The sequence below is a fragment of the Rhamphochromis sp. 'chilingali' genome (genome assembly GCF_963969265.1).
Source record: "Rhamphochromis sp. 'chilingali' genome assembly, chromosome: 2".
Taxonomy (NCBI): Eukaryota; Metazoa; Chordata; class Actinopteri; order Cichliformes; family Cichlidae; genus Rhamphochromis; species Rhamphochromis sp. 'chilingali'.
This window is the reverse complement of record NC_137930.1, coordinates 4,463,347-4,472,558: the sequence shown is the minus strand read 5'-3', so window position 1 is coordinate 4,472,558 and position 9,212 is coordinate 4,463,347. Positions and strand designations below refer to the sequence as shown.

General features: G+C 41.8%; 1 protein-coding gene across 2 annotated transcripts; it reads right to left on the bottom strand.

Moving 5' to 3' along the window:
* Window positions 1-1,138: 1,138 nt before the first annotated feature.
* LOC308387455 (uncharacterized protein) lies at window positions 1,139-8,905 on the bottom strand. 2 transcript variants are annotated; one of them, XM_080867511.1, is made up of 4 exons: window positions 8,488-8,905; window positions 7,977-8,028; window positions 4,587-5,221; window positions 1,139-2,600 (listed from the first exon to the last, which is right to left on the bottom strand). In XM_080867511.1, the coding sequence occupies exons 3-4, from the start codon at window positions 5,148-5,150 to the stop codon at window positions 2,013-2,015; spliced, it is 1,152 nt and encodes a 383-aa protein (XP_080723637.1). In that variant the 5' UTR covers window positions 5,151-5,221; window positions 7,977-8,028; window positions 8,488-8,905; the 3' UTR covers window positions 1,139-2,012. The 2 variants fall into 2 exon arrangements, with proteins under 2 accessions (XP_080723637.1, XP_080723636.1); XM_080867510.1 differs by lacking the exon at window positions 7,977-8,028.
* Between the last annotated feature and the right edge of the window lie 307 nt (window positions 8,906-9,212).

Genomic DNA, 9,212 nt, shown 5'->3' with positions numbered 1-9,212 from the left:
CTTCAGTCTCATAAGCAGCTACAAAGACTTTTCTTACTTTTACTCTGCATTTGTCCAGTTGAAACACATTCAGATTATAACTGCAACTTGGATCTAAATCAGACCGTGTTACAGGTAATCAAGGCAAAATCTTGGTAATTTTACATTGTTCAGGAGCATTTTCTTTCAGCCATTAAAAAAACAAACAAACAAACAAACAAACAAACAAACAAACAGGAGCCCATCAGGTAAACCACCAGTTACACCAGTGCAGGTTTAAACAGGGACAGAAATCTTCAAGGGCAAATCTTTGATAATAAGGACCTCTGCTGACAAGAAGGGCAAGTGCATTAACTCGACTGTCTCTGCTGTCACAAGCAGACAAATGAAGCTGAAAACAAAACAAACAAACAAACAAAAAAAAACCAGCTGGAATTTGACTTGAAATAATCAGCCTTTTGTGACAGCAAAGGAAATGTGCAAAAAGTTTCGAGACATCAGAAGCTGACTAATTTTAAAGACGGGCAGGGTAAAGTTTGCTGAAACTCATTAGCTCCCTCTTCAGACAAACACATTTACATGATGCACATCAACAATAAACCTGCCCACAGAGGGGGCACTCGAGATTAAAATAATGTGGCCCAGCACTGGAATGAACTGTTTCTGCATTCCCGGCAGCCTGTGATCAGAATTACACCAGCTTAACGAAAGCAATCAGCAGCCGAGTCAGAGCAGTCACACCGAAACAGCTGATGTTCTTCAGCTGCTTTTTAGGAAGAAGAGCTTCACGTTGGCATTTTTGGTCCTGCACCACGTCTCCCACACACTCTTACCCATTTACTGCATTCATACACGGATCTCATGTGTTCATCTGTGCAATTCTCTAGCAAAAGACTCGATGTGTCTTCCGTTTGAGTTAGTAATCGACGCTAATAAATACAACCGAATTCAAGGAACGACTGAGTACAAAATACAGTACAATAACCATCTGCTTTCTACAGTGGAGGAAATATGCTGGTAATCTGATGCTGAGAATAAAGGCAAAGCAATGTACAAAGTCTTTAAAAGAAAATTTAAAAAAAAATAGAATTATAAAAATATATATATATATATATATATATATATATATATATATACATATACATACATACATACACACACACACACACATACACACACATATATACACACACACACATACATACATATACACAATACAAATAAAAACTGCAATTTTTTAGCTGTAAAATTAAATTTTGATATATTAAGAAGAGCCACAATATTTCTGGGATTGAAACCAAGCCTATTCTGTATTTATACTGAGGAGTGAGAGAATAGTTTTAGAGTAAGATCTGCAAATGTAATGTTCATAGAATAGAGCTAAAATATTTTCATGAGGGAGAAAGTGTCTTTCCCAGTCAAAAGTTAACAATTTCAGAATGAAGCAGTCATACTTTAAGACTTTACCAGAGTCAATATTTTCTTACCTTCATTTCTTTGAATTTAGTGCTGACAGCTTTCCCCCCATATTGATTTCTATTTCTTAAGAATAAAATTTATAAATAAATCTAAAACATTTTGCCTTTATTCTCTAATCGTCACCAGTACACGCTGTCTTCTGGTATTGGGCCTCATTGCACACATCTCATGGTGTAGTTGTAGCTACAATGTATGCATATCCGCTTGTGGGCGTTACAAATGTTTCCAGCAGATTTTCAATCACATAATTAACATTAAGCTTTGAGAAAACTGGACAAAATTAAGAAAGCTGTGTTGTGGGTGATTGCCTTGTCAGGATTTGGACAGCGTTTCCAACTGGAACAGCAGCTTTCTGTTAAAGAGTTGGAAACTACTTTTCTATCAAATCTCAGCTTTTATCTGCTTCTGTCAGCAACAAGTTTGTTATTCTGAGTCTTCAGTTCTTTTAAACAATAATAATAAAAAAATGCGACGTAAAAGCAATATTTAGCTCCTTTATAGATTTCACCATAAAATGATAAATGTAAGAACTTCATGTAATGTCATGCGTTTGACTACCACAGCCAGCTGTCTAGATGCTGAACACAGTAGCAGGACTGTTCCAGGATAGCAGTCAGCTCTCCGTAACTTTTCTCTCTCCATGTAGGGAGGAGCCTCTCGTTGTTTAGAGCCTGAAGCCTCGGCGTCCCCTCCCGGAGGACGTGGTACAGGCAGGGCCAGCGGCTCTGGATGCGCGTCCTGGTCCTGCGGTCCAGCGTGACACGCAGGACAATCTTCTTGGCTCGAAGTTCACGCAGGGCTGGCAGCTTAAGGCAGGAGAAGACCAAGCCTCGGCTCGGAGACACGTCCAAAAACTCCAGAGACTGAGACTCCAGGGTGTAGGAGATGCCGAGGTTCCTCAGCGGCACCAAGATGTTTAACGTCAGAGACTTGAGGTTAGGCAGGGATTTGATGAGCATCTGCAGCGTTGAGGGAGTCACGCATTTAAAGACCCAGAAGTATTTGAGCTCGAGGACTCGGAGCTGCTGGAACTGCGTGAGCAGCGACACGGACAAATCCGACCAGTCAAAATGTAGGCGCATCTTGGAGATGCGTGGGCAGTTCTGGGTCAGCTTGCTCAGCAGCTCCTGAAAGCGGGTCACCTGACAAATCAAAGACAAAAGAAAAGAAAACAAGTGACACATTAGCGTTGCCGGTCATGGATGCTTGCATTCATATTTGCCTCACTTGCAGGTGGAACTTGAACCAGTTATGCAAAATGAGTTAGCCGGTGCTGTCCAGGCTTCTCAGAAAACACCTCTACTCCTTCTGTTCCTCTTACGATAGGGTTTAAATCTACCTCTCCCTATGGATTCATACTCACTCACTATGAAACACATGTAAAAGTGGACTGGTACTCCAAATGTAAAACATATCTTCGTCTCAGTGTTGCACCATGTGGGACAGCAGATGCTATATTTGAGCTTCAGACCTTAAAAGGCTTCAAAACCATCTGAATACTGATGTCATCACACCCTTTATAAAAAATTCAAGCATAAATTCAAACTGAGTAAAAATCTTTAAGAAAATAAAACATCTACAGTTACACGGACCGCACGATACACAACATAAGAATGCATTAATCCTATAACAGCTGCAAAGCGGTTAAAGGTGCTGGGTGTTAATCTGAGCTGCAAGAAGGAATGTGGGGGGATTACACTGTTTGTAGTTTAATCCCGGACACGTTACTGTGGAGGAATGTTTCTGTTACCTGGATTATTCATCTGCTTGTCGTGAAATGCATCCAAACTTGCTGCTGTTTTAGGTCATTTTGAATCAACACATTGGTTGGATTCCTTCATCAGCTAACGCAGAGCTCATCCAAACGGCTGCAGCCATCACGAACAATTATGGACAAATAACCTACGTGCTTCTGACTCTGTTTTATTGCCTGCTACTTTTCGCTAATGTAGATAATAAAGAAACCCCCCCAAACCCTCAATAAGACTGTATGATGCGCTACGATCATGAGGACCCAGGTACAGGGAACCACCTCTTTTCTACCTTCTAGTATAAATCTAATGAACGACTGTGGTGACATGAGGTGTGTAGCTTGTACGCTGTGATGCTCTGACTCTTGGTGAAATTCCAGCTGCTGTTGATGCATGTATCGTCTGTGAATATGATGTCTTTTTTGTTCACCTGACAGTTGCCACAAATAGAATTTCCAAAAAGACAATAAACACTAACTGAAGCACCCTCTGCATCACTTACTGGACTGGCTCCTTATTGCATCACATTTAGGTTTTTTTATTTATTTTTTAAAATGTAATTTGTCTCCTTTTTTCCATCTTTATGGTTTTGTATTTATTTTGCCGAGTTAGGATGTTTTCCATATTTTAATGATAAAAACTGAACAAACTTTAAAAAGGCACAAAGATAATGGCCTCGCTTGGGGAAAAATGGACTAAAATGAACACTCGGTAAATGGGCGTCGACACAGGAACTACCTTATCACATATCAATCAGCAGATTCCTGTGCTCTAATTAGTAGTCGCCTTGAAGTTGATCCTTGTTGAAGTTATTTCATCCACTGAGGCCTGAAATCGCTACGTCAAAAAACACTGCAAACTTCAGTAGAAACCGCAAAATAGGCAAAGCTGTTTGGGGACCCATTTAGAGCCACGTGAAAAGATTTGACTTATGCAGAGTTAACAGAAATATCTATCTGTTATAGACCATGTAGTTATTTGTTTAAGTCAGATGGGATTCTGTGGATTTTTAGGTGGGATGTGCACTGACATGTACAATAGGAGGAGCTGTTTTGGGGTATTTACTTGTTTCCTGTTTCAGGATGGCCTCTGTTAAAATTTGATTGCTAAAAATAAGGACTTCATGCTCTCCTGTACATCATATAATCGTGGGTTTGTGCTCAGACCTCCAGAGAGCAACAATATGCCTGATTCTTTTTCTCTTGTTCTCTTTTATTCTACAGCACAAAAAAGCACAAAATAAAGAAAAAAATGACTACTCATACCTGATATACTGTTTGCTTTCTAGCTTGATATAAAGAAAACTTATTTCTTTCTACCTGAACTAATGTGTAAGGTGGCAGTTCTTAGAAAATAAAACCAGTAGAAACAAATTACCTTGTCCATTTTGGTAATGTTATCCTGGTGGGAACTGGGGCTGGAGTGGACCCTGAGGTCGAGCGGCTCTAAAAGAGTAAAAGTCCAGTTAAGGTCGAGGTGGCTGAGGTCTCTGCAGTGGACATTGTCCAGTAGGTGGCTCAGCAGCTCGCCCCACTTGTTGCAGCGATCCCCCAGGTCGAAGCTGGCCCTCAGCGTGAGCAGGCTGGCCCGGCGGGAGATGAGGTGGTAGGTGTAGTGCTGGACCCAGGATTTCCACCTCTCGAACTCCCGGTTGGAAACGAGCAACCCCTCCTGACCGAGGTGGAAGCCAACACGACGGGAGTAGTCGGCCACCCGCCACAGCTTCCACGAGCGGACGAGGCAGCTCCAGCTTGCGCAAACCAGGGCGCAGCTACACTTATCCACCTCGTTCAGAAAGGACAGGACGTGCAGCTGGCACTCCACCGGCAGCAAGTTGAAGGGGAAGTAGTCGTCCGCTGCTTTCCGCCGGCTGCTTACCGGGACGAGGGTTCTTTTTCGTGGGGACATGATGAACGGTGAAGAAATAATATTCGTGGTCATTGGTGGGGGTCAGAATCTCCACCAGTTGGTTTTGGAGTCAGACTTTGCCATAAACATTGTTGCATCAGTGCCTTAAAGATAAAAACATGAAGCAGAAACAAATACGTTTTTTTTCCAAGTTGCTGATGATAACATGGAATAAAATAATCTCTGCAGGAGCTAGTTTGTGTGATTTTTATACTAAACTATGTGTCTCGTACGCATCATTTATCCTCATCATCAACGCCAATATTCATGTTTATATTCTCGCTGAATTCCTTAAATTCAGAGTGTTAGTAAGAGTTTTTACATTTAACATCATGGAAACGTCCTCAGCTACAGTCTTTGCCAGTCTGGTAAAACTTAACAACGCGGCCTGCCTGATGATGGTTTGTGGAGCTGTTTACTGAACCTTAGTATTCCTGAAAGACTGTGGCTTAATTGCCTTCACCAAGTACGTGAATACCTTCGCTGATTTTCCTAAATCTCACCAATAAATCTGTCGTGGGCTCCCTTGGACAGAACAGACTCTAAAGCCTTCTCAGTGTTACAGAATCTTATGGACAACGTAGATTAAGACCTTAAGCACCTTCTCTTTGTTTTCTCTGGTCAATGCCCACAATTTTTTTTAATGTAACTGAAAACAGTTTTATGACACTCGCTGGAGTTCATGAGCATGAAACAAGCTGCTCGAGGCCTCAGTCACCCAGGGCTACAGACCAATAAGTGACCCAGCTGGCAACCACCAAATGGTAAAGGAAACAAGTAGCCAGTGGTACCCCTCAGCCTGCTAGTAGATATGAATTTAATAATCCTAAGTGACTTCCATCTCAAGTTATCGCATTCTCAAGATAGTCAGAAAAATTTACCTCTGACCCCTGACCTTGAGGACGATGTCACTAAGATTCAAACTCGTCTGTTTTTACTAAAGATACACACATGGTATCAATTTGAAAGTCCTTCATTGCCATTTTCTCGAGTTGTCGCATTCACAATCTTGGGTGTCCCTGTCGCCCATCAGCCTTTTACAGCTGAGGGGTAAAAAGTGTATGAGTGAGTGGTTACAGGAGGCTGATGGCAGCTGCAAATTTCACTGCAGCTTGGAGAGTAAATGGTGAGTTCTTGCAGACAAGTCAATGCCTCCCATGCAAGCTACAAGTGACTGCAGTCACCAATCACAGGGAAGCACAGCTGGACTGGCCATTGGGCATTTGCCAGGTGGGCCAATGTTTTGTTTTTTGTAACAGTATAAACAATGAAAGATGGTGGATTGGCCAGTGTTTCATGATCGACTCTGGGCTGGAGTGGTTACAGCCGAGGTCAGATACACCCTCCCCTTTGCTCTGAAAGCAGTCTTATCACAGACAAACAGAAGAAGATGGTATTGAGGTGGAAAGGAACGCGATTTGTCCCGTACTTCAGCTAGAATGAAAAAGAAAAAGACACAAATCTGGATTTATTTTATTTATCTCTTTACGCTGCAGCTGCCTCTTCTTCTCTCATTCTCTCCCCTCCCTCTCCTGTTGCTACTTCAATCATGAAACTGATCAATGATCAGCTGATCGGCTTTTCTCTCTTGTTTGTTTATCGCCCACTTTGTGCCAGAAAGAGGAAACCAGCGGATGTCGCGCTAAACAACAGCAGCACGTTTAAGCTTGATCAGCTGTTGTTAGAATTTATTTAATATTAATTTCTAGTATCAGCTGATGTTTGCTGGAGCCACAGCTGTAAAAGCTGCTGGTTATGATATCGGTTTGGTTATGTGGTGAGAGGGAAACATGAGGATGAAACCAGGAGATGTCCTTACTGAATCATCAACAGGTGACTGAGAAACATGTTTACCTTTAAGGTGACATGAAGGGAACCGTTTCTGAGAGACAAATAACACCAGGATCCTTTTCTAAGTAGCTGACAGCTGGTAACTGTGCAGGGGCGGGTCTGGCAAAGTGTTGCCAGGGGGCCAGGTAGGGTATTAACAGGGAGAGGGGGGCACAAAGAAATACTTTTCTTTCTTATTCTCATTTAAAATGTCTCGCTTTTAATAAATAATTAATTCTAAATCTTAAAACCAAAGTGGTCATCTGATATAAAATGTATAGAAATCATATATACCAACAAGAGCGTGTACATTACTGTCACAACAGCATTTGTTTTCATTCAAAGGCTTTATGGCTTTTCCTATAATACTTTGTGGACTGGTCTCTAGTCAAAACGCCCGGGCCGATTTTTTTGTCCCAGTCGAGGCCTGCAGGGAGGGTTTGGTGCACAGCTGCCAACTGGTCAGGCAATTCACATCATTACTCTGTTTCTAAGCCTGTGTGACTGAGGCCTAATCAGTTTGTAACATACAAATGAAGCACTCAAAATAATTAGCCACTTCTACACTACAAATATGTAACATTGCAGTTTTATAAGCCCTGCTGTGGATACTAATATTTTTTAAAGAAATACCAGGCTCATTCTTAAAGATATTGCTTTTTGTCCAACTAAAATTGGCCAGTGGGTCATTTCAAGTTGACTTCTGAGAGATATAAACCATTAACTGTGCCTGTGTGATGATAACGTATAAAGTATAGGAATGTAAACCCAGGAGGAAACACCTTAAATAACAACAACATATAATAGGAACATAAAGTCAACCCATTCTGTAAGTTGAAAAGAGCACTGCCAAAATATCATTTTATCTGTCATATGCATCATGCTCTTTCAGTAGTGTATTGTCACATTAAATACAAAGTTTCAAATACTGACGTCAGTGTACCTACAACTAATTCCTGTGAGCCAAAAGGTCAGAGGTCAGCTCTGTTACGCCTTGACAGAATGAGGATATCCGTGTGCCACACCCACCTGCCGTTCAAGCCTCCACTTTGCTTGGTGTAGCCAATCATAAGAAAGGTGCCTTAAGCGAAAAGGAGTCCACAAATTAAATTAAAAAACTAAAAATAAATAAAGAGCAGAAAGACATGCGCAGAACATGTTCCCATTAATTTGTCGTTTTGCTTTAAAGTGCAACTTTATTGCTTTTCCTGTGAAATCCTGTCAAGTAAATGTATTTAAAAACGACAAAGGTTGATCAAGGTGCTGCACATAGAGCAACAACCAGGTTTTTGTAACGCTACTACTTCCACATTTAATAACTTCAGATAACGTGCAGGAGTGAAGTTACAGGATAGATCACGTGACAGCGTAACCTGAGCACAGGTGCGCTGAATGTTCCGTTATTCGCCCACCATCACTCATACTTCGCTTCCAGCTTCTCTCAAATGCAACAGGCCAACATTTAGACTATTTCACAGTCTGCGCACTAACACCGCATTGGACATTATGCGCTTGTTTTTTGCGCGTTGCGAGTGGTTACCTTTATGGCGAGCAGACAGCCTCCTTTCCGTCCTCAGTCGTAAAGCTAATCAGCTAGAAGCCCGCAAAAAGGAGACAAAGGAAGTTAAAATTAAACCCAACTGCAGAACATAACTGAGGGTTTTCTAGAAACCATTTCATAGCCAGACGTATTAGCAGCTCTAAAACTTCTGCGGCTAAACCAGAGTGACGGGAAACTGCCGAGAACAGCGCTGAACAACCAGGCCGGCTAGTTAGCTAGCAAACAGCTGAGTTCTGTTGTTGTTTTGTTGTTGTGGATCGTCGACGGTGTCGTCATCAGCATGCGTTCGGCCGCACGTTTTGTTTCTCAACGCTGCACGGCTGGGCGGGGCTTAATGGAAAAAAGAGAAAAGAAAGAGAACTATCTTTAAAATATCGTATCTCCTGAATCATGAAACGTAAACAAAACAGTTACGAAGATATTTTATGAAGCATTTGAGGATCGGAGGCATTGGCTTCAGAGAAAAAACGATAACAAGCGCCCCCCGGTGGCTGGAAGTAATAAAATAAAGTACTGACAGGCTGCCTTAGCTCTGTGTGTGTGTGTGTGTGTGTGTGTGTGTGTGTGTGTGTGTGTGTGTGTGTGTGTGTGTGTGTGTGTGTGTGCGCGTGTATGTTTAGACATCTTTGTGAGGACAGAAAAATTAGCACTCAACTATGGTTGTGGGGACCAACAGTCACTTATGGGGACAAATTTTTTTTTAT